Source organism: Quercus lobata, chromosome 4, assembly GCF_001633185.2.
Source record: "Quercus lobata isolate SW786 chromosome 4, ValleyOak3.0 Primary Assembly, whole genome shotgun sequence".
In the NCBI taxonomy this organism is placed as follows: Eukaryota; Viridiplantae; Streptophyta; class Magnoliopsida; order Fagales; family Fagaceae; genus Quercus; species Quercus lobata.
In genome coordinates this window covers 77,360,709-77,386,359 of record NC_044907.1, presented here as the reverse complement: position 1 = coordinate 77,386,359, position 25,651 = coordinate 77,360,709, and the positions used below count along the sequence as shown (strand labels likewise).

General features: G+C 36.9%; 1 protein-coding gene and 1 pseudogene across 1 annotated transcript; both read right to left on the bottom strand.

The window, feature by feature from the left end:
• Positions 1-587: 587 nt before the first annotated feature.
• On the bottom strand, positions 588-15,661 carry LOC115985846 (annotated as a pseudogene).
• A 6,817-nt stretch (positions 15,662-22,478) lies between these two features.
• On the bottom strand, positions 22,479-24,110 carry LOC115985845. The gene has a single exon (XM_031108746.1). It carries the CDS (start codon positions 24,108-24,110, stop codon positions 22,479-22,481), a length of 1,632 nt encoding a protein of 543 aa, XP_030964606.1.
• Between the last annotated feature and the right edge of the window lie 1,541 nt (positions 24,111-25,651).

Below are 25,651 nucleotides of genomic sequence, written 5' to 3'. Positions count from 1 at the left end.
TATATCGTCCATGCGTCAGGTTCTAGATGAATGGCATGGAATTCTGGACCATCATCAGTTAATGCTTGAAGCTTGCGAACTAAATTTGGTATCCGAAGAGAATTATCTTGACTTGGGGAGGGCTGGTTTAGGCAGTTGCTTGCTAGGTGGGTTGCCTGATTGGGTGGTAGCTTATTCGACTTGCCCGGTATGCACTTCTGCTGCCTCCTGATATTTGTTCTCAGATTTACCTTTCCACTAGTAGTTTATTTATGCTTTTTGTTTTTCCTGACTTCCATTTTGATTGAAGGTAGGTTTATGAATTTTGAAAGACCAAAGCTGCCTGCGGAGATTCTAAAGCATAGTTTGGAGGGAAAAAGGAAATATTTTTCATATATATGTCTTGAAGTTGAGAAGAGTGATGCTGAGGTTCGTATCTTTTTGAATGAGACAGGCTGAGGGTGTCTACAATCAAAGGCTTCAAAATTTGGCTGTTACTCTTAACAAGCTGACTACCTTCTTTAATTTTGTTATGCTAAGGAGTGTGGTTCAAGTAATGGTCCTATGTTAATGGCATCCTTTGTGGTGTCCTATGCCTGTGGTTCGAACTAATGGAGTACGTGGTCTATCATTTTTTTCTCCATATACTTTAGACATGGCTACATCACAAGTCCAATCATCACAATGTAAATACTTACAAGTAATACCTTGCGTGTAGAAAAAGCCAACACAATGCATATGTGGTGGGATGTTTTACTCGTCAACATACAAATGTTACGAACTCCAAAATTGTTCCAAAACAGTACAAGAAATTCTTTGCTGCTACAATCTATTGAAAGCTCAAAACAACAAAAGCACCCTAGAAGTTAAGATTAAAATCCCTATCAAAGGAGTTCCATGATAAGACCTCTTGTGAAAGAATTTAGGCAGCATCGCTCGTTCCACCATACCCAAAATTTGGAAATAATTACTTATTATCTCAGCTAGAAACATTCTCATATTCGACATTGCTGAAGTGCTATGGATCCACAATCTCAACGAATCTCCTGAAGAATTTTAGCAATATTTGAGTAATAACCCTTAATCCACAACTCATAGTTAACTAGAACATAACCAGTACCAATCAAATTATAAGAAATACCTAAGAACTACCAATATCAAAGTATAAAAGCAAAGCCTTTGGAAGAGTTCTCATTGAGTTGTCCACTTCACTAGTAAGTGTGCTTATTGAGTCCTAATAATTTAGATTTCAAAATAAAGTTTTCAAATTCCAATCCACATTATGTAAATTCACCCCTAAGAAGGCTCCAACTTTAGATATACCACAATTCCCATAACTACATAAGGAAGAAGTAAGGAAATTCTTAAAAGAAGAAGTCATCCCATAATAGTTAATTCCCTATAGTTTATGTAAGTAAGAACAACAGTAAAATCTAATAGGGTTAAGTTTCTTGGTAAACTATCACCTAAATTCAGGAATATCGACTTCAAATAATCAAGAAAAGAGGTAGAAATAAAACTTTTTTAAATTTATCTACCCTAGGGAGAGGTACTTCACCAACTGACACATTTTCTTCACTACTAGAGTCTCCCATTGCACTAGATGCTTGCCTATTTGTTGTGCTCCTCAATATTTGCATGCATCATCATGTTCTCACCCCAATAAATAGTTTTTTGCAATAAACTCAAAACTATTATAATAAACACTTATTGCAACCAAAAAAAAAAAAAAAATTTATTACACACTCATACAATTTCCTCTTAGTGTTGCTTTTTGTTACAATAACCTATCGCCATAAACTTTATTGCAATAGTTTGCAACAAAATATTTTCATTGCAATAATTTTTTATTACTATGATTTTGAATTTATTGTAATAAAAAATTCGTTGTAATAAACTTTTTTTTTTTCTTTTAATAGTTCGATCATGCAAATTGCATGAGTTTAGGTGGTGTAACATGAATTTAGATGTTGGTGTGGAGACCTACAGTCATTCTAAGCTTGTATATGAAGCAATTAGATTGAAAAATAATTGCAAAATAAGGCCTACTTATTTTGTAATCTAATGCAACTATTTTTTGTTAATTATATTAACAAAAAAATTTTGGGTCAAGTTATTGCAATGATATTTTTGTTGTAATTGTTTATTGCTTCTTATTTTTCTTAGTTATAGTTTACATAATAATTGTTATTAAGTTATTGTAATGATATCTTCATTACTTTAAGATTTTCATTGTAATAAAATGTAAAAATAATTGGTATTCATTTATTGATGTAATTTCTTCATTTTAAGTATTGCAACAGTTTTCCTATGAATCTATGTTAGTTGGAGCAATATTAAGAAAATTTTAGTTCTATCTTTTGTGTTCCTCATATTCTATGACATTTTGGGGTGCTCATTTAGGTCGAGTACACTGTTGGTCCTCTTTAAGCCCTTCTTGACTTCTTGGTCTTTCCATTCATATGGAGTGTTCTTGAAGCATTAATAATTACTAAGATGAATACTATATTCCCTGAGAATGGTGGTTATGTGATTTGGGTTTCAACTACATCAAGTCCTTATTGGGGGTTTCAACAAGGTTGGATGAAATGGCTAAATGGAGTTATTGATAACGCATCTACCCCTGATCTATTTCTTGATTATTTGAATTTGGCATAGGTAGTGGTTTATCGAGAATCCTAGTCGTGTTAGAATTGACTATAGTCATCACTTACATGAACTATAGGGGATTAACCATTGTAATATATTCAATGTCCTTTGATTCCTCAATTGCCGTAATCTTAGCATGAAATCTCTCTGGTAAAGATCTGAGCACATTTCTCACAATCTTGGGTTCAGGAATGGTTTCCCCAAGATTGAAAGTTGAGTTCACTATGTCTTTGAGCTTGGCATAGAACTCATCAAACGACTCATCCTCCCCTATCTTAATCTCTTCAAAGCTTGTTGTGAGCCTCTGAAGCTTTGAATCCGTAACAGTCTTTGTTTCCTCATAGGTTGTCTGGAGGATGGTCCATACTTCCTTAGTAGTTTTTGAAAGTTCAAAAACGTGTACAAAACACCTTTGAACATTTAGACCCCCAAATTACAACTTAACCAATTCAAGCAATATGTCAAACAACTAGTGTGCGGAAACTTAACATATGCTATAAAATGAAATTGGTTAAATACTATCTAAGCCATAACAAAATAAAACCACAGCAGATAATAAAAAGGCAAAGATAGAGAGGAAGGAAGATGCAAACACAAAGACAACACGCGATGTGTTATCGAAGAGGAAACCGAAGCCCTCAGCGTAAAACCTCTCCGCCGCCCTCCAAGCGGTAAACAATCCACTAGAAAATACAGTTGGGATATAAGGACAGCAATAGACCCTCCAAGCCTAATGTACCCAGTGCACCTAAGCCCTCCAAGCTTCTTGCTCCAACGAGGTTGCGCCGAACCTTTTTCTTTTCTAGCTTCCCGGATTCCGCTACTAGACCGTAGCATCAACCAATGAAGATTGGTTCCTTCCTAACTGCTTCCCAGAAATCCAAACAGCAGTCTTACAATGATGATGATGGTGAGAACCTGGTTTGGTATAATGCCTCTCAAGGATTTGACAATGGAGAGGAAGAAAGTTGAGGAATTTGAAGAGTCTCTAAGGTATAGATTGTGTGTGAATCAATCTTGTTTTTCTTTAGGGTTTCTCTCTCAAAATTCTCTCTGGAAGCTCTCTTTCAATCTTGGGTAAAAGGGGTATTTATACTGGAGTGGGAGAGGAATGTGAAACATCAGGTTTTACAAAAACAGGGGTGGCTCGCGGCTTGACCTCGCGGCTTGACTAAGTCGCGAGATCCAGTCGCGAGATAACCGTATGGCCAGTTGTCCTGTTTTGTCTTGTAGTGCTCCAGCTAGCATGACTGTTCATCTTCCAGCATGCTTGGCACGTGTGCTGCTTTTGGCGGCTTGCAGCCGCGAGTCACTCGTGAGTCCCAGCCGCGAGTCTCTGTTTTCTTGCACACTCTTGAGCAATCTTCACTCTATCTCACTCACTACCCTTACATCAAACCCACCTAAATATAGGGTTACTAAATGCTGAATTACAAGCAAATTTGGCACAGAATAAAGCCAATTAGATGGTTGAATAAATTCAACCTTACAATCTCCCCCTTTGGCTATTCCGTGACAAAACCCTAAAACAGACTCTAGACTTAAGATGTGAGTTGGGAACAGTTGAACAAAACTCACTCACACCTAACTCTAGAAGCTGTGAAGCACTTGAATCATATGAACATAATACTCCTGAAACATAACAATACACCATGATCATTGTAAGCAGAAAATCATAGAATGCATATGAAACAGGCAATATGTGATCAAGCAAAGATGGAGTTAAGAAACAAACCATAGCTTGATCAACCAAGTGAACACCACAAGGTAGTGATCACAGTGCTCATTCACACTTGGAATGAACACAAGGACATACAAGTTAACAAGCACAAAGTAAGACACTTGTATGCTCAACACTCAACTAATGCATAACACACAAGGTATATGCATCTAGGAACAATCCTACAAGGCACAAGAGTGACAGTACATAAATCAAAATGCAGAACATTTAGATAAAAGTACTGATTTCAACATAGCATAAAGGCTGTACTAAGCAAGGTACAAACCATATAGCCTACAAACTATGCATAAAACAATAACCCTAAAAGCTTACAAAAGCACATGGGTACAAACCACACAAAACTTCCTGAATAACAGTTTACAAAACATAATATAACAACTTAAAGTGAAAACTTAAATTGAAGAAGAATGTAAAGACACTCCCCCTTAGGTAATATTCTCCCCCTCTGATCATGCCTATCACTCCCCCTTTTTGTCATGGAATAGGCTAGTCATCCTCTTCCAGCTTTCTCTGAATTTGATCCAATTGAGTTTGAAGAGAAGTAAACTTCATATCCCATCGAGTGCTTTGATGGTGTATAGAAGCTGTGAGTCCAGACATCTTTGTATTCAACTCGTGGACAGAGGATACAATGCGATCAAGTTTCTCATCTAGGGAGAGGGTGCTGAAATGAGAGCCACTGTGAGATGCAGAAGTTTCTGGTTTGGCTCTCTTCCGACTATGTCCAATGCTGGCATTGAATGTACGCATGTTGATTGGACTTGGTTTTGGGATAGGAGATTCATCTGCCGTTGGATAAATACCCTTGAGCTTCAAGATCCGTGAAATGAGACTGCAGAAAGGAACGCATATCCGTGACTTCGTTCGAAGAACCGTTTTGCGCAGAACATGAAAGATATGAGCACAGATGTCTATTTCCACATCAGAGATTAGATCATGAAGAAACAAAGCACGTCCGAGGTTCATATACCCAGTGCTTGATAAAGGGTACAAATTGTGAAACATCACAATTGTAAGCACTCTCAGTTTTGGAGAAAGAGAGGAAACACTGATGGATTTGCCATTTGGTAAGAATTCCAAGTTTTGACCAAGACTTTCTTTGAGAAGCTCCTCATCAGGACAGAGATCATCATAAACTGGTGAATGTCGAAAAATTGGTCTGTTGATGTGAAGAATTTCTGCCAGATATGTAGGAGAGACAGAAAAGCTCTTTTTCCGAACCCAGCACTTAAGTTCATCTCCTTCCACAATTGCGTTAGCATAAAATTCTTTTACCAGCTTTTCATACGCGTCATCCGAATTAAAGAGAAGGTAATTCCAATCCTTGTGAGCAAACCATTTCGGAATGTCAGTGTCATGAAGTGAGGACTGATCCAAAGCTCTTTCTAGTAATGGTTTGGCATGTAAAAAGAAATTCTCATAAGACTGATAGGCTGCATATGATCTGAACTTGTTGGGATCGAAACTCTTTAATGAAGAGCGAGTCCCTTTTGGTTGAGGTGGGTAATCATCAACATCAATTACTGGTTCCTTCCCTTTAGAACTACCTCCTTTCACAGCAGCTTTCTTGAATGGTGACATGACCAGTCTGCATTATGAACAAGGGAAATGACAGAACACAATCCAACAGACTTTATTAGTAGTGGGGTAGTGGAAATTTAGGGACAATGAAGAAACCCTAATAGCTAGATGAAAATGGTCAGAAAATAGCAATGAGGGACACAAATGGCCTGAATTGAACTACACAGAAGAGGGAGTCCAAATAGAACCACATAATCAGCTGAAAAAGAACCCACATTCAACAATACATCAAGAAGATACCACACAGGATCATAGTGAAACACGAGATCAACAGCAGATCAGACAAAAATAGCTAACCCTAGCTAAGCACATGATGAAGAACAAAACCACCAAAATAAACTAGCTCAAAACAGAAACACAAGCTTCCATAAGCTAAGCATGGACAAAGAGTAATAGTTGAGCTAAAAAACCATCACAAAATCACAATCAAATGTGAATAATCCAGAGGGAAAACCATAACAACAAGTAAAATAGAGTTCAAGACAGAAACACCATACCTGTTAGTCGACGATTTTGAGCTGAACAGAGGCAAACAATGGAGATTGAAAATGGAGGCACGGTGTGAATGGGTAAGAGCAGATGAGAAAGACAATGAACAATCACAAAAAGATCGAGGGAAAAACAAAAAGTTTAAAAAACTGCCCCTGTATGTCCAAAACACGCGATTTTCGCGACTAAAACGAGTCGCCAAAAAGTCGCCAGATCAAGCCGCCAAAACACTCAAGGACAAAAATTTGAAAATTTTTTTCTAAGTATTTTTCGCGACTGGAAGGTCTACCCGCGAGTGAGTAGCGAGATGAGCCGCAAAAATCTCTGAGTGAACCTCACGACTGGACCTTCCACTCGCGAACAAGTCGCCAAAAATGACCAGCGAAGATGCGACTGAGGCTCGCGACTTGACATACCCGCAACTGAGCCGCCAAAACGGGGCAAAACAGGATTTTTGAAATTTTCAGATTTTTCAAACAAAATACTTTCCAAAAACACCTAAAACACTCAAAAATCTTTTTGTGCTTGAATTAACAAAGATTGAGCATGTGAAAACACATTTCATCAAGTACAATCACACAAATGAATATGGCATTTATTGAACATAAACTTGTGTGTTGTGTGTGGATATCAACAATGAGATAGTCCTTAGTCTAATGTGAAGCTTCAATGATCAATTCAACCAAGACATACACAATTAGCACTAGATCATGTGACCCATCTCAATTATAGAAGTATGTATATATGACCTCCCACAAAACTTGATAATATGATTTGGAGCTTTACATTTGTCTCCACTTTCAATCATAACATTTGATCTTTTTGATCTTTTGAGTCAATCACCTCTCATTGTGAGAGTGATATATGATATTTCACTTTAATGAATAAGCCTTTGGCTTTTTGAATAAACATTCACTTCAATATAAGGTCGCTTACCCTTTTTCCTAGTCAAATACTAGAATGTGTGACAGACTTTTGCAACTCAACATCTCTTTTCATTTGGAGATTTACATTTGGTGAGCTCTTTTAGCAAAACAAAAAATAAAAAGTGGGAAGATATATAGACATAAGTCTATGCATGTCTCAAGATCAACAAAACCATTCACTAATCATTTATGACAAGTTTGAAGATCTATTTACAACAATCACAACGATTTCTGGATTTCTCCCACATAGATATGAGTGCATGAAAACAAGCAATGCTCGAAAATGCACAAAGCCATTAGCACAAAGGTACAAGGCAAAACAAGTTTTGAGACAAAAAACTCAACAATGTCAATCAAGCTTTTTGATTTTCTAATTTTTATGTGATTTTTGGATTTTTGACATAAAAGAAGAAAATGATTGAACAAACAAAGAAAGAACCAACAGAATTCATAGATGGACAAACAAACAATAAACATGTTGCACAAAGAGCTAACAAAGAAGTGTGTGCCCTATCACAAGCAAACATATCATATTATAAATATGTGAATCACACAACACACAAGAGAGTCAAGGAATTGTACCAACACTAATGGTCTTACGGAGTGATTCAAATTGTGGACCATCGAGAGGCTTGGTGAAGATGTCTACCTTTTGATTGTCGGTGTGTATGAACTCAAGACACACAACTCTTTCCTCTACCAAATCCCGAATGAAATGGTACCGTATCTCTATGTGTTTAGACTTTGAATGCTGGACAGGAATCTTGGAAAGATTGATGGCACTGGTGTTGTCACAGAAGACACACATCGTTTCTTGAGGAATTCCATAGTCATGAAGTAATTTCTTCATCCAAAGAAGCTGAGTGCAGCAACTTCCAGCAGCGATGTATTCTGCTTCTGCAGTAGATAGAGACACTGAATTCTGCTTCTTGCTCATCCACGAGACAAGATTGTTACCAAGATAAAAACAGCCGCCTGAAGTGCTTTTCCGATCGTCTACACTACCAGCCCAGTTAGCATCTGAATACCCAGCAAGACAAGCATTTGAGTCTTTTGAATACCACAGACCATAGTTTGCAGTACCATTCACATATCGAATGATTCGCTTAGCAGCAGTCAGATGAGATTCCTTCGGATTAGCTTGGTACCTGGCACAAACGCCCACACTGAAAGCAATGTCCGGTCTACTGGCTGTAAGGTAGAGCAAACTTCCTATGATGCTCCTATACAATGTAGGACTTACTTCAACTCCTGACGAATCCACATTCAGCTTGGTGGAAGAGCTCATGGGAGTGGAGGCATGGTTTTTGGAGTCTAATCCAAACTTCTTGACAATGTTTCTGGCATACTTCTCTTGAGATACAAATATACCCTCTTTCTGTTGTTTGACTTGAAGACCCAAGAAAAATGTGAGCTCCCCCACCATACTCATCTCAAACTCCTTCTTCATCTCCTCAGAAAATTCAGTAGCACGATCTTCGATGGTTGCCCCAAACACTATGTCATCAACATAGACTTGTGCCACAAGGAGATAATCTTCATCATTTTTGACAAACAGAGTTCGATCGGCATACCCTCTCTTGAAACCTCTGTCTAGAAGATAATGTGTAAGACGATCGTACCAGGCTCTAGGCGCTTGTTTTAAACCATAAAGGGCTTTCTTCAATCTTAGTACATGATCTGGAAAATGAGGATCCTCAAATCCTTTTGGTTGCTCAACAAATACTTCTTCATTTAGATATCCATTCAGAAATGCGCACTTTACATCCATTTGATAAAGTTTGAAATTCAAAGTGCACGCAATGGACATGAGGATTCGAATGGATTCGAGTCTTGCCACCGGAGCGAATGATTCATCAAAATCCACTCCTTCTACTTGAGTGTATCCTTGAGCTACTAACCGAGATTTGTTTCGAATTATCTCTCCATCTTCATCAGTTTTGTTTTTAAAAATCCACTTTGTGCCTATAACATGAACGTTCTCAGGCTGTGGAGCAAGTTCCCACACATCATTCCTCACAAACTGATTCAGCTCTTCATGCATTAACTCAACCCAATTCTCATCTTGAAGAGCCTCTTCAACCCTTTTTGGTTCAAACTGTGCAAGATAACAGTGATATGTTACATGATTGGCTAGCAGAATGTTTCCTTTCCTGAGGCGAAGACCGTCATCAAGAGATCCTATGATATTACTTTCCGGATGATTCTTGATAACTCTTGAAGATGGCCTTTTTGAAGTGGAAACTTCATCACTACGAGAGATAGGAGGATGAACTTCCGGAGGTGTAAGAGGGCTTGATGTTCTAGACATCGATCTCGTTTCCATTCTTGGGTTGATGGGAGTCGATTCTACTTCTGGTATAGGTTCTTCACCTTCTATATCCAAAGCTTCTACCTCAACATCAGCCTCTTTGGTGCTCGGCCCTTCTACATCATCAATCATTTCCACCTTAGGTAAGGCATCATCAATCTTGACATTTATGGACTCCATCACAGTTTTTGTTCTCTTGTTAAACACTCTATACGCTCGACTTGTAGTAGAGTAGCCAAGAAAAATACCCTCATCACTTCTCGCATCAAACTTCCCAAGATTCTCTCGATCATTTAGGATATAGCATTTACTTCTAAACACCCGGAAATACTTCACTTTTGGCTTCTTCCCATTCCATATCTCATAGGCAGTCTTCTTTGTACCAACTCGAAAAAAAATCCTATTGCCAATGTGACACGAGGTGTTGACAGCTTCTCCCCAAAATTTTTGAGGTATTTGCTTGTTAAGCAACATGACTCTTGCCATCTCCTGAATCACACGATTTTTTCTCTCTACCACTCCATTTTGTTGTGGAGTTTTGGGAGCTGAAAATTCTCTTTTAATTCCATTCTTCTCACAGAAGGACTCGAATCTTGCATTCTCAAATTCCCTCCCATAATCACTTCTAACTTTGGCTATCGGAATCCCTTTTTCGTTTTGTAGTTTCTTGCACAGAATCTCCAACCTCTCACAAGCTTCTGATTTTTCTCTAAGGAATTCAACCCAAGTGTATCTTGAGTAGTCGTCCACAATAACCATAATGTATCTCTTCCCCTCTAGGCTTTCAGTTCTGGTAGGCCCCATTAGATCAACATGAAGTAACTCCAAGCACCGAGAGGTGGCTATCACATTCACCTTGTGATGACTTGCCTTAGTTTGCTTCCCCATTTGACACGCACCACAAACAGTCTTCTTCACTTTTCCAAACTTAGGAAGTCCCTCGACTGCTTCAAGTTTGGAAACTTTTGCTACTTGTTTGAAGTTGGCATGCCCAAATCTGTGATGCCACAGCTCCAACATATCCACACGAGCACTTCTATATGCCGTGGGAACTATTCCATAATAGTTATCTGTAGTCCGATTTCCTTCCAAAACCTGAATCCCCTCTTCATTGATGATCAAACATCCCTTCTTAGAGAATTGTACCAGAAAATCATCATCACAAATTTGAGTGATGCTCAGCAAATTCGCCTTCAACCCTTTTATGTACAGCACATCTTTCAACAGTGGCAAACCAGGTATCTCAATGGTTCCTTTGCCTAGGACTTGAGCATGACTTCCATCACCAAAGGTCACATAGTCACCAACCTTTTCTTTGAGTGTCTTAAACAGAGACTTATCCCCTGTCATATGGCGAGAACACCCACTGTCAAGATACCACAAACACGCATTAAACACATTCAATGAGGTATGCACAAATAGGTTCACATGTGACAGACATTCTTGACCTTCAAACACAAACTCATCATCAGTTTTCATGCTTCTTTCAGTTTGATTTTTCATTTTCAGATTCTCAATCATCTCACACAACATTCTATTCTTTCTTTTATATTTCTTAATCAATGATTTAGATTCAGATATGCTACTGTGTAAGACATGATTCTGATTTTCAAGATATTCCAGCATGTGAACAAATACTCTAGCATGTTTCTTAGTTTTTAACAACTCTACAAGATCATCAGTAAGACACCTTTCAGACATATGCATAGAGTCATTTTCACAAACACTTAAGCTACAATTCAGAATGGTATATTCCAAAACAATCAACCACAACACAGGGGTCTAGGATCACACTTAGGTAACAAAACCACAACAAGTGTACCTGCTCTGATACCAATTGAAAGTTCAAAAACGTGTACAAAACACCTTTGAACGTTTAGACCCCCAAATTACAACTTAACCAATTCAAGCAATATGTCAAACAATTAGTGTGCGGAAACTTAACATATGCTATAAAACGAAATTGGTTAAATACTATCTAAGCCATAACAAAATAAAACCACAGCAGATAATAAAAAGGCAAAGATAGAGAGGAAGGAAGATGCAAACACAAAGACAACACGCGATGTGTTATCGAAGAGGAAACCGAAGCCCTCGGCGTAAAACCTCTCCGCCGCCCTCCAAGCGGTAAACAATCTACTAGAAAATACAGTTGGGATACAAGGACAGCAATAGACCCTCCAAGCCTAATGTACCCAGTGCACCTAAGCCCTCCAAGCTTCTTGCTCCAACGAGGTTGCGCCGAACCTTTTTCTTTTCTAGCTTCCCGGATTCCGCTACTAGACCGTAGCATCAACCAATGAAGATTGGTTCCTTCCTAACTGCTTCCCAGAAATCCAAACAGCAGTCTCACAATGATGATGATGGTGAGAACCTGGTTTGGTATAATGCCTCTCAAGGATTTGACAATGGAGAGGAAGAGAGTTGAGGAATTTGAAGAGTCTCTAAGGTATAGATTGTGTGTGAATCAATCTTGTTTTTCTTTAGGGTTTCTCTCTCAAAATTCTCTCTGGAAGCTCTCTTTCAATCGTGGGTAAAAGGGGTATTTATACTGGAGTGGGAGAGGAATGTGAAACATCAGGTTTTACAAAAACAGGGGTGGCTCGCGGCTTGACCTCACGGTTTGACTAAGTCGCGAGATCTAGTCGCGAGATAACCGTATGGCCAGTTGTCCTGTTTTGTCCTGTAGTGCTCCAGCTAGCATGACTGTTCATCTTCCAGCATGCTTGGCACGTGTGCTGCTTCTGGCAGCTTGCAGCCGCGAGTCACCCGCGAGTTCCAGCCGCGAGTCTCTGTTTTCTTGCACACTCTTGAGTAATCTTCACTCTATCTCACTCACTACCCTTACATCAAACCCACCTAAATACAGGGTTACTAAATGCTGAATTACAAGCAAATTTGGCATGGAATAAAGCCAATTAGATGGTTGAATAAATTCAACCTTACAGTTTTAGTGGAAGATATCTTCTTGAACTCCTCATTGGTGACCGCACTAAATAAGGCATTCAATGCTCTGCTGTTGAAGTTTGCCGCCTTGATCTTGGCATCATTCCAATCTACCGACGCTTCCTTCAGCTTGGTCCAGCCTATCTCAATAGCTTGCCACACTTTCTCATCTAAAGACTACAAGAAAGCTCTCATGCGTACTTTCTAGTATGCATAGTTAATGTCATCAAATAAAAGAGGTATGATTAATGACTGTCCTTTATCCATGACAAACAAGGGTCAATGGATCAACACAGCAAAGATTAAAATCTAATCAGAGTGTGCCTGCTCTGATACCACTTGATAGGCTAAAAACGAATTGATCCCCCGTGATAAATTAATTGATTAATTAGCCAAGTTTATTAATTAATCAAATTATCATGCAAAGCACGTGGTAGCACAAACAAATCACCAATAAACTAATTATGCAACCAAAAATAAATAACACGGTGATTTGTTTACAAATGGGGAAAACCTAATAGCAAAAACCCCACCGAGTGATTTTCAGGTCACCACTCCCGAAATTCTACTATTATCAAAACAAGCGGTTACAAGTAAAGGAATCCCAGTACCTTATAACAACCTAAAGTTGAACTCTTACCCCAATACCCAATTGGACTTGTTCTGTAGTAACAATTTCCCCTTTTGAAGCACGGCTCCCAAGTACGTGACTAACCAATGTGTGAATCCCAGTACGCGACTTCAATTACCAAATAAAGAAGGTTGTTGGCTGCAAAGTTCTTTAGTTCATCCCAACGATGAAGATCAAGAAGATGTTTGGTCACAAAACCCTACGGTGCACATACACAACAACTTCTTCACAAGAATGATGAACTAGGGCAAAACTTTGTATCCGGTTACAAATTGCTTGAACAAACTTTGCTCAACACTTATGCAACTTGTGTACCCTTTGACGGCCCTTAAAATAATCATTTTATATGTCTGGGTTAGAAGAAAAGAAGGCCCAAACACATAATCACGGATTAGAGTCAAAACAGAACTGGAATTCTGTTTTTCATAAAGCTCGACAGATAGCTGTCTGTCAAGGTGCTGTCGAGCAATTGACGAGCCTCGGGGCTGGAACAGCTTCTTAAGCTCAATGGATAGCTAGCTGTCGATTTTTAATGAACAACACTTCTTCAACTTAAATCTTGGATAGACTTGCATGTCTTCAACATTTGATTTTGAAACATAGTTTCTTGAAGTATTAAACACATCCTAGATCTACCCAAATACAAGTAAAGTGCATTTTGTCAAAGGATAAGTCAATTACATAAAATAGTGGCATATGTTCCTAACAAGTGAATCACATATGTCCTAACAGACTGAAAGGGTTTTTAAGGTTGAAGACTTGGTTTACCTCAGGTTGCAGCCCTACAAGCAACAGTTTATTGCACATAGGGGGTCTAACAAGCTTTTCCCTTAGTTTTTTGGTCCTTAAAAAGTATTGGAGAGCATTGGTGAGGTAGCTTACAGATTGGACCTCCTTGTTGAGTCGGCTATTCACCCTGTGTTCCATGTGTCTTGCCTCAAAGCCAAATTGGGCAACCACAACATTTTCATCTCTATGCTACCTTCTACCAACTCACAAGGCATCCTCACCCCTGAACCAGCAGCTATGCTTCGAAGGAGGACTATTACTCAACTCCTTATACAATGGCAAGGGGAAAGCAGGACCAGTTTACTTAGAAATGACAAAGGGGAAAGAATAAGAAATAGCAAATAAATGGAAGGATAGATATTCTACTTTTAAACGATACCAATTTGATACGACTCCCTCCACGGCCGCGTGTAGATCCTCTTTTCCCTCTAGGGACTATGGTTAGATCTAAGGATTTTCAAAAATAAAACAGTAGACAAGAGGAAATTTATGGTTATACTTCAAGGGATACCCAAGACCTCCTTAACAAGCAAAGCTTGATTTTTACGAAAATATTCTCATACCTCTTTATTAATCATAATAGGCCTTATATAGGCTTACAACTGAACGTAAAAAAAAAAAAAAAATCCAACACCTAAACAATAGAAACAATTCCTACAATTGCTAGCCTACTAATCTGATAAGGACAAAGTCAATTGCTATCCTACTAAATAATAAATACTTGAAATATTAGATAACAATCAATAGCTAAGATAAAGATAAACTCTAATCTGGTATGGCAGCTAGTATGTAACACATTCCAAAACCGAAAGTTAGTCACAATCCAACCATTTCACTAGATTAATAGGGAGTTAGGTTTGACAATAACATTTTAGTTGCTCAAAATCTCAGAGAAAAACTGATGCATTAAAATACACAACTCACACAGACATTTCATTGAACAATTTCTTAACAAAGATAAACCATTGTATGAGAAAATTTATACTGATTATATTTGCATACCCATTATCAAAATCTCAACAATACTTCAATTATGGGAATCTAGGAAATGGGGGAATATTAGCTTACAGCGAGCAACCAGTCGGCAAGCGATTTGGGAAACAAACAGTCGGCGTCCATGGAAAAAAGGAACGGGCTCCATCGGCGGTTTCGCCATCGTTGGCAACTGCTGGTTTACACACACACACACACACACACACACATATATATATTATAAGGTTTACACATCTATATATATATATATATATATATATATAATTGAAGCCTCTGAAGCTCTCACAATTTTCTACGTTAGCACAATATTAAAAAAAAAAAACCCAAAAAAAAAAAGTCATAAACCTGACACTCAAAAAAATAAAACCAACAAAAAAACGTAAGCTCTGCCTTTCTCTTTCACAATGGTCTCCCATCCCCATCTTCTTCCTCAGTCCTCTACCAGCACGATAGTCTGCCATCCCCATGTTCTTCCTTAGTCCTCTACCAACTCCTCCTCGATCAGACCTATAAACTTGCAACCAAGAGGAAATCAAGCATCGCATCGCATCTACAGACCCACCATACCCATAAATTGAAGCCTCAATCTCCTTCCCCAGACCACCGATTTGCCATAAACCACCCATATCCAACCAATACAACCCAGAAACGGCCCCCTATTTGCCGTAGGTCTCATCAGGCCCATGGCCACAGATAACCCACCATACCCACAAACATCGAACAGAGGTCGAGCTCCTTCCTTAAACCACCCATTTTCTTCCTTAAAACCGAGGTCGAGCTCCTTCCTCAGACCACCCACATGCAACCTCTACAACCCAAAAACAACGCCCCATTTGCCGTGGGTCTCATCTAGCCCATGGCCCATCAACTATGTCGGTCAGAAATACACCTCCAACCCGTCGAAACCGGCCCAAAGGTATCTAATAAACAAATTCAATTAGAACTCTATATAATATATATATATATATATATATTTTTTTTTTTTTTTGAATCCGAACTTTATAACTATTAGGACTCTATAACTATTATCCTATAAATAGTTGATTCTTATTAGTCTTTTTTTTTTTTTTTTTTTTCACGGCTGTTCATTTTCTAGGTTTATTGCTATTGCCTTTCTCTTCATTCTTTTCCTCCATTCGAATTAGGGTTAAAGGTATGGTATTCATTTGCCTCTATAATAATCTATGTACATCTAATTTCTAACTATTTTAGTGTGGATTTCTTAGCTTTTTTTGAATTTTGGTTTAGTTATATTAGTTTTAGCATACATCTTTATGGTTTATTTTTTACCCCAGCCTATTTTTGTATTCTAGAGTTGATTGAATTGTAGTTTTAGTTGTGTTTCTCTTTGTATCTGTAATTGAGTTTGTGCACACACTTAGATAATCAATTTGAATAGATATTAAAATGGTGATAATCAATTTGAATTTTTTTTGTGTGGAAATCGAGTGAGGTGGAGTTATTAGCTTGCTTCCTAATAATCTTAGCGAAATTAGTGTGGAGGACGTTGAGGTTAGTTATTCATTACATTGTTCATATTGAATTATATGTCTCTCTTTTTTTTTTTTTCTTTTCTTTTAGCCACCTATATCCATCCCTTTTATACAAACAAACTATGTGTCAAGACCTGGTATTTACTAAAGCACTTAGTGTTCTGCCACTTTTATTATAAATATTATTATGCTAATGGAATTCTTTGTCATAATAGTTTCTCCACTACTTTTCACTCCTTAACAAAAACACCAAACACCATTATCTACTTCCAATCTAAATCACACACACAAATAAAATACAACAAAAAGAGGGGATCAATACAAACACCAACACTATAGGCCAAAGCTAGTAATACACGTATGGATTCAATCCGAGCCACTGGTGCAAACGTCTGATCAAAATCAACCCCTTTAACTTGAGTGTATCCTTGAACAATAAGTATGGCCTTATTTCGAATGAAATTTCCTTCCTCATTAGTCTTATTACAGAAAATCCATTTTATGCCTCTGATGTTCACACCTTCCGATCTTGGGACAAGAGTCCAGACATTATTTCTTTGAAACTGATGAAGCTCATCATGCATAACTTCCACCCAGCTTTTATCTTGAAATCATTCCTCTACTTTTGTTGGTCAACCTGAGATAAATAACAAGAATGAGACACAAAGTTAGCCGCATACTTATCAAATATTCACTTCCACAAGTTTAATTCATTCATATTTCCAACAATTGCTTTTGGAGGATAATTCAATCTAATTCTGGATGAAGGTTCCCATTCCATACAGCCAATGGGTGGAGGAGGAGTTGTTGGTTTTGGAGTATCCTCAACATGATTGCTATTAGATGATTAAGCAATATTTGGTGTAGAAGTAGGAGGAGAATATTCTTCTACTTTGTCACTTACAAGAGCTAAAGGAATAACAGACTTTGGCAGTAGGTCAACTTCTTTTTGTGTGGTAGAAGTTGAGGTTTCATCAATCACAACATTCAGAGTCTCCTTGAATTTACTAGTCCTTTTGTTGAAGACTTTGTATGCCTTGCTAGATGACAAGTACCCAGGGAAAATCTCTTCATCACTACAAGTGTCAAACTTTCCCACATTTTCTTTATCTTTTAAGATAAAGCAAGTGCTACCAAAAATTCTTAAATATTTTACATTTGGCTTTCTCCCTTTCCATAACTGATAAGGAGTTTTCTTTGTTCCTGGTTTGAAGTATACTCTATTTACAGTGTGACATGTAGTGTTCACAGCTTCACCCCATAGATTTTTAACAACATCCTTGTTGTGCATCATAGCTTTGGCCATCTCCTGAATGACTCGATTTTTCCTTTCCACTACTCCATTTTGTTGAGGAGTTATTGGATCAGAGAATTCTTGAGCTATGCCAGCTTCAATTTAGAGTTGCTCCAAATGAGAGTTCTCAAACTCTCTTCCATTATCACTCTGAAGGCAATTTATACATACTCCTTTCTCATTCTGCAATCTTTTACACAGGATTTCTATATGTTGAGGTGCTTTAGACTTGGACCTTAGCAAAATTGCACATGTAAATCTGGTAAAGTCATTTACCCCAACCAAATATATACCCTTCCCTTTTGCATGATATTGTTATTTGTTTGTTTATTTATGCTTTGAGATGTTTGTATGGTATTTTGTTGTTTGTTGCTTGCTCACTCCCAAGTGCAGGAGATTGTAACAATATATTTCTCGGAGTACCGAGGTCGAACCACAAGGAGCAGGGTAAATTCAAAGACAATATAATTAAATAACAATTTGGGTGAAGAAGAAAAATAGTTTTGCTTGGTGATTATTAACAAGAATAATAATAAAAACTGATTTTAATCAATAATGTAAATACTAGGGCATCGGGGTGTTTCCCTATATCGATATGAAATTCTTTGTGATCTAAGAAAATATCTATTTCATAATTGATTGTTTATACAATTAAAAACTTATGATTCGGTTGAACTGAGACAATTCAAGAACGCATGATAACCTCGATTAATAATGCGGTTAAAAAAGTTTTCAGAAAAACTCATTCACTTTAAAACCTGATTTCTATTTGAAACTATTAGAAATTCATCTAAACAACAAGAAAAACATGATTGAACTTATTGAAAGCATGGAAGAACTAATACATCAAAAGAAATCTAATGAACAATCAAACATGTTGTTGATAAAATCCTAAAATGAATCACATTGAATATTCATAATGTATAGAAGAAACATAACCCCTAGCCCTAGCAAAGAGTTTAGGCTGCCATTAAAGAAAGAAAAATACAAGGTTTTCTCTACCCAAAATTCGTTCTCCCAGCCTCCCTTCAAAACCCTAATGTCTAAATGTCCAAAGAAAATAAAACATTTTCTATTTTAATTTCCGTCCAGGTTTACAGCAGTAACTTGTGAGTTAATTTCGGCCATCAGAAATTGAGAATTTCGAAAAACTCAAAACTGGAAAGTTGTAGATATTTAAATCACGGTTCCAACCCATCTAGCCTTGTGTCAATTGGATTTTTGAGGAGAGAGATACGCTCAAATACTGATCAGTGCTCAAATCAGATTTTTCCTTTTTAGATTTTGCTTCTTTGATTTCTTTCCTTATTTGAAGCTTCCAATCATGGTAGACGATTCAAGAACTCCAGCTGCACCTCCTTAGACATTTAAGCATGGTCCTTTAGCTCCACTTTAATTTTAGTTTGGCCTCCATTCTCTCACAAATTCCTGTGAACTCATCTTTCTCACATGATTTCTCGAAAGTAAAAAATTACACACAATGAATAGCATCTTATTCAAGAAATTATGTAAAGATAAATAATAGGGACTAATGCAAATCATGGCTTAATTATAAAAATTAAGTATAGTAATAAGGAGATAACGCCCACATAAATATATAACAAGTATACGTTTTAAGGCGTTATCACACCCCCAACTTAAATCTTGCTAGTCCCTAGCAATCCACAAAGCACCCATGTCTACTAAAAGTAAAAAATTAAAACTAAAATACAAGCCACTTTCGTAGGCTACACGACTGCACTTCCCATGTGCAGCAAGTCTTTGAGTCCCTAAGTCACCCTAGTGGACGAGTTTACTCTCGTGAGGGTTTGCAATGACTCTACCCACAAAAGTCAAAGGTTTCTTGAAAATTCCTGCAGCAAATGTTAGTCTGCTTTATCATTATATCATACAAATGAACTTTCAATTTTTGAGTTGGGATACTATTCATCATATTAAAGAGCTTTCACTAGCTTCACTTTTGGAGTGCGTGTGAATAGCCCATCCAATCAAACCGGCTTTTCCAAACATGCATAGACCAAGAATAATCTAGATTAGAGCCTCTACTCCAAAACCTCTCTTAAGTCATCAACACTCTGAAAAAACACACATAGAAGTAATGGTTTATCTCTTCAAATCACATGTGAACAAAAAGGAAATAAGAAGTTTTAAGAATATCAAATGTGTATACAAAAATAGCCGCTAAAACAATGGAAAAAGATCTCTTGGAAAGGATGTTGAATTCCTGGAAACATAAGGTTAATACCATTCTCATCCCTAGTTTTTATCCCAAACACATACCAACCATGCACCTTTAGGATCAAGTAGGACTTTAAGCTCAGTGGTAGTATAATCTTATGGCTAGGTAAAGGCAAACTACTCTCTTTGAAATATGAGGTATATGAATCAAATGCAAAAAATTCAAGCCAAACCCAACTCATAGCAGTAACAACCAACTTGAATCAAAACAACCTTTACTCAACCATATAACCCTTCTGAAATACATGAAAGATGTGTAAGACACCAATGATTTATTGATTGATTATGTATGGTCTCCTCTTTCTTTTCTTCTTTTTTTTTTCACTTCTCTTTTTGATATATATATATATATATATATATTTTTTTTTTTTGAAGAAAAGAGAGACAATGGTGGTATCTAAACACATCAATTGCTCAAAACTTGAACCCCCATGAGAATACCCATAGATAAAAATGTTTTGTGGTATTGTAAAAGTATTTCTCATGGCTCAAATGATGGTGACAATAGTTAATGTAAAGGTAGGATGAATACTTGTTTAGCTGGTGACAAAAGATTGATGGCCTTAAGCTTTCATCTCCTAAAATTCCACATAAACTAGCATGCCTAAGGACAAAAATAAGTAAGATCATGGTATATCTCCCCATAATGTTTCCAGTAGTCAACCAAAAAATATAGAGATCTTTTACAAAAACTGAAGCATATGAGAGAAATTTAAGAGTTCAAACAAAGATATACTCTCACAAAGAAAAGTAAGGCTCAAGAACTCTCTATATGGGTTGAGTTTCAGCTTATATCTAGCTTGTTCATGATCCATGCATATCCAACATCCAACCGTCCGCTAACCTGCTATTGTGCTCAAAATTTTCCAATTATGCTCTTCATGAAAGAGTCTTAATATAGCAAATAGTATAACCAACTCAACATTATTCATTCCATCACATGATATAAAAATAAAGCTTATAACTTTACTGCATTCAAATTCAAGGGTTTTTTTTTTTTTTTGAAACAGAAAGAAAGAAAAATAATGCAAGGTGTAGCAAAAAGTTTAAACCTCTCCCCCCAACTAAAATATTGCATTGTCCTCAATGTATCAAAGCCAAAATAAATTCAAGTATAAAGGGAAGAAGTTACCTTAAGCATTTAATTTTATTTAATTTTTTTTTTTTGAAATTTCTTTCACACCTGCAAATGTTAGCTCACAAATAATAATAATAATAATAATAACAAAACAAAAAAAAAAAAAACAAAAAACAAAACAAAAAAAAAAAAAAAACAAAAAACAAAAAAAAAAAAAAACAAAAGGCAAAAAGAAAAAAGAAAAAAACATAAAGAAAAAAAAATTAAAACAAATATGGTACAACTTCATTAGGCTCTTTCAGAGTTCACGTAGCATCCCAATTGGCAGGGATCTCTAGTGACATAGTCTCCTCCTCAGATATAACTCCCCCTAAGAATGGTTTTAACCTTTGTCCATTTATTTTCAAAATCCTACCATCTCTAGGGTCCTCAACTACTATGGCTCCATGGTTAAACACTTCCCTTACAATGAAAGGGCCATCCCACCTAGGTTTTAACTTACCTGTGCCTAAATATGCATATTTAAGACCACCGGGCAGCGGCTTAAGTTCCAGTTGTGGTGCCTCTTCACTTGAATGCACAAGCTTTTTTTCATTTTCTAGTAGCTCCTCAAAGCAAGGCTTCCATCCTTTATTAATTGCCATCACTTGTTGTCCTTCCAAAACCTGTGAGGAATCCAACAAAGAAAAATTTTCAGAAACATGAATATCACATTCTAAATCATAAGAACCAATAGAATTATTAAGAAGAGTTTCAAGAGGATCAGAAAAACAATTCTTATTAAACTCTTCTTGAACCACCGCCCCAATGAGGTTCACATAAGCACAATCATCATCCTCATGTGGTTGTTTAGCCACATGAAATATGTTTAGCTCCAAAGTCATGGAACCAAAAGTGAGTTGCATTCTCCCATTCCTGCAATTAATTAAAGCATTAGCTGTGGCAAGAAAAGGTCTACCTAAAATAATAGGGGTATGAACATTAGGATGTAAAACAGGTTGGTAATCTAGAACAATAAAATCAACAGGATAATAAAATTGTTCAATTTTCACCAACACATCCTCAACAATCCCTCTCGGTTCCGTTACAGAACGATCAGCCAACTGTAAAGTTATTGTAGTAGGTTTCAACTCACGAAGTCCAAGTTTTTGATATACACTGAAAGGGATCAAATTAACACTTGCCCCAAGATCTAGCAATGCATGCTCCATGATGTAATCTCCAATAGTACAAGAGATCGTAGGACAACCTGGATCCTTATACTTTGGCGGGGTCTTATGTTGGATAACTGCACTTACCTGTTCTGTTAGGAATGCGGTCTTCTTCACATGATGCTTTCTCTAGATGGTGCATAGGTCCTTAATTACCTTGGCATATGCAGACACTTGCTTGATAACATGCAATAATGGAAAATTTATCTTGACTTGATGCAAATGCTCTAATATCTCAGATGTGGTGTCCAATTTCCTAGGTAATTTTAAGGCTTGGGGAAATGGTGGAGGGATTGGGCATTGTTCAATGTCATCAAGCCCAAGTGGCTCAATTTCATCCTTCTCTTTTTCAACTATGGTCTCCTTAGATTTCTTAGTTACTAAAGGAGAACTTTGATCAATCTCTTTACCACTCCTCAAAATGGTCACAGCTTTTACTTCCTCATGTTTATCCTTAAAGCCAATTTTTAGATTTTGATTGATGGGATTAGGTTGAGTTTGGGAAGGGAGCTTCCCTCTCTCTATCCCACACAATGAATTTGTAAGCCTAGTTATATGACTCTTGGTCTCTCTTACCTCTTCATCTAGCCTAGTGATCATGGATTCAAACTTTTGATTTTGCTCACTTTGCCTTTGAATGAAAGTACTAAGTGCATCCTCCAAGGAAGGTCTAGATGATGATGATGATGCATGTGGTGAATTAAAATTCCTTGGAGCAGGAGGATTCAACACATTGTCACTCTTATAATTCAAATACGGATGGTTTCGCATATTTGGGTTATAATTGTTAGAATATGAAGAATTATTTGGCCAGTATGAATTCAATGCATGTACTTGTTCTTCTGGCACATTTAAGAATGATGAAAGTGATGCACATTCATTTGTAGTATGGTTTATCTCATGACAGATTTTACACACCTCCATTGGGTCCTTTCTAAAGGTAGCACTAACACTCTTACTTCCTTTCATTTTGAGTGCCTCAATTTCTTTAGTTAACATGCTGATTTTTGCACTCATGTTATCATCTTCCCTCAACTTGAAAACACTTCCACTAGAAGTGGTAGTGTTATTTCCAGTCTTGTCAGTGGAGTCCATAGGGCTAGGTCCAGTCCATGTGTTAGAGTTTTCAGCTATCTCATCAAGATAATCCATTGCATCTTTGGGTTCCTTTTGTAAAAAGTCCCCTCCGCATGAGAGTTGAACAAACTGTCGGTCCCTAGATGTAAGTCCTTCATAAAAATAGCTAACCAACCTCCAATCTTCATACCCATGAGTTAGGCAGAAATTGAAAAGATCTTTGTACCTTTCCCAAGCTTGGTATAAGGTCTCATTTTCTCCTTGGACAAAACTAGCTATCCTTCTTTTTACTTGCTGGACTTTGTGGGGAGGAAAATGTTTCTTAAAAAACTCTTTGGCCATCTCCCCCCAACTACCTATAGACCTAGGTTTCAAGGTGTAAAGCCAACTTCTTGCCTTATCCTTAAGAGAAAAAGGAAAGAAACGTAACTTAGCAGTCTCAATAACATTTTGTGCATAGAAATTACTAATTACCTCTTCAAAAGCTCTAACATGGACATAAGGATTTTCATTTTCTTGTCCCCTAAAGTCAGGAAGTTTTGCTAATAAACCTTGCTTCAATTCTACATGTGGTGCATTAAGTGGAAACATGATGCATGAAGGAACAGAATTTTGTGTGGGATGCAACAATTCATACATAGTTCTTCTATTCTCCTCATGATTATTACGTGTTTCATCACCCATGATTGATGAAGAAGGTGAAGGCAAAGGTGTGTCAAAAAGATTACCAAAGTAAGTTTCAAAAATTTCTAGTCTACCTCTCTCTTTTCTAACCCAAATGCTCATGCAACAATGAATGCACAATAAAATAAAATAAAATAAAATAAAACAGAAAAATAAAAACAAAATAAGGGAAAAAATGGAACGAAGTTACAAATAGAAGAATTTCCACAAGCTATGCTTTGCTCCAAAAAAATTGCCTCTGAACACGTAGCAGCTCCCCGGCAACATGCCAAAATTGCTTGCTCACTCCCAAGTGCAGGAGATCGTAGCAATATATTTCTCGAAGTACCGAGGTCGAACCACAAGGAGCAGGGTAAATTCAAAGACAATATAATTAAATAACAATTTGAGTGAAGAATAAAAATACTTTTGCTTGGTGATTGTTAACAAGAATAATAATAAAAACTGATTTTAATCAATAATGTAAATACTAGGGCATCGGGGTGTTTCCCTATATCGATATGAAATTATTTGTGATCTAAGAAAATATCTATTTCATAATTGATTGTTTATACAATTAAAAACTTATGATTCGGTTGAACTGAGACAATTCAAGAACGCATGATAACCTTGATTAATAATGTGGTTAGAAAAGTTTTTAGAAAAACCTCTATTTGAAACTATTAGAAATTCATCTAAACAATAAGAAAAACATGATTGAACTTATTGAAAGTATGGAAGAACTAATACATCAAAAGAAATCTAATTGAACAATCAAATATGTTGTTGATAAAATCCTAAAAAGAATCACATTGAATTTTCATACCGTATAGAAGAAACATAACCCCTAGCCCTAGCAAAGAGTTTAGGCTGCCATTAGAGAAAGAAAATACAAGGTTTTCTCCACCCAAAATTCGTTCTCCCAGCCTCCCTTCAAAACCCTAATGTCTAAGTGTCCAAAGAAAATAAAACATTTTCTATTTTAATTTCCGTCCAGGTTTACAACAGTAACTTGTGAGTTAATTTCGGCCATCAGAAATTGAGAATTTCGAAAAACTCAAAACTGGAAAGTTGTAGATATTTAAATCACGGTTCCAACCCATCTGGCCTTGTGTCAATTGGATTTTTGAGGAGAGAGATACGCTCAAATACTGATCAGTGCTCAAATCAGATTTTTCCTTTTTAGATTTTGCTTCTTTGATTTCTTTCCTTATTTGAAGCTTCCAATCATGGTAGACGATCCAAGAACTCCAGCTGCACCTCCTTAGACATTTAAGCATGGTCCTTTAGCTCCACTTTAATTTTAGTTTGGCCTCCATTCTCTCACAAATTCCTGTAAACTCATCTTTCTCACATGATTTCCTGAAAGTAGAAAATTACACACAATGAATAGCATCTTATTCAAGAAATTATGTAAAGATAAATAATAGGGACTAATGCAAATCATGACTTAATTATACAAATTAAGCATAGTAATAAGGAGATAACGCCCACATAAATATATAACAAGTATACGTTTTAAGGCGTTATCATTTGTGTTGATTGTTAAGAGCTTTCCCTAA

Bases quoted from the DNA above. Each gene is read 5' to 3' on its own strand.
- LOC115985845 (XM_031108746.1), bottom strand. From the start codon at position 24,110: ATGGGTGATGAAACACGTAATAATCATGAGGAGAATAGAAGAACTATG.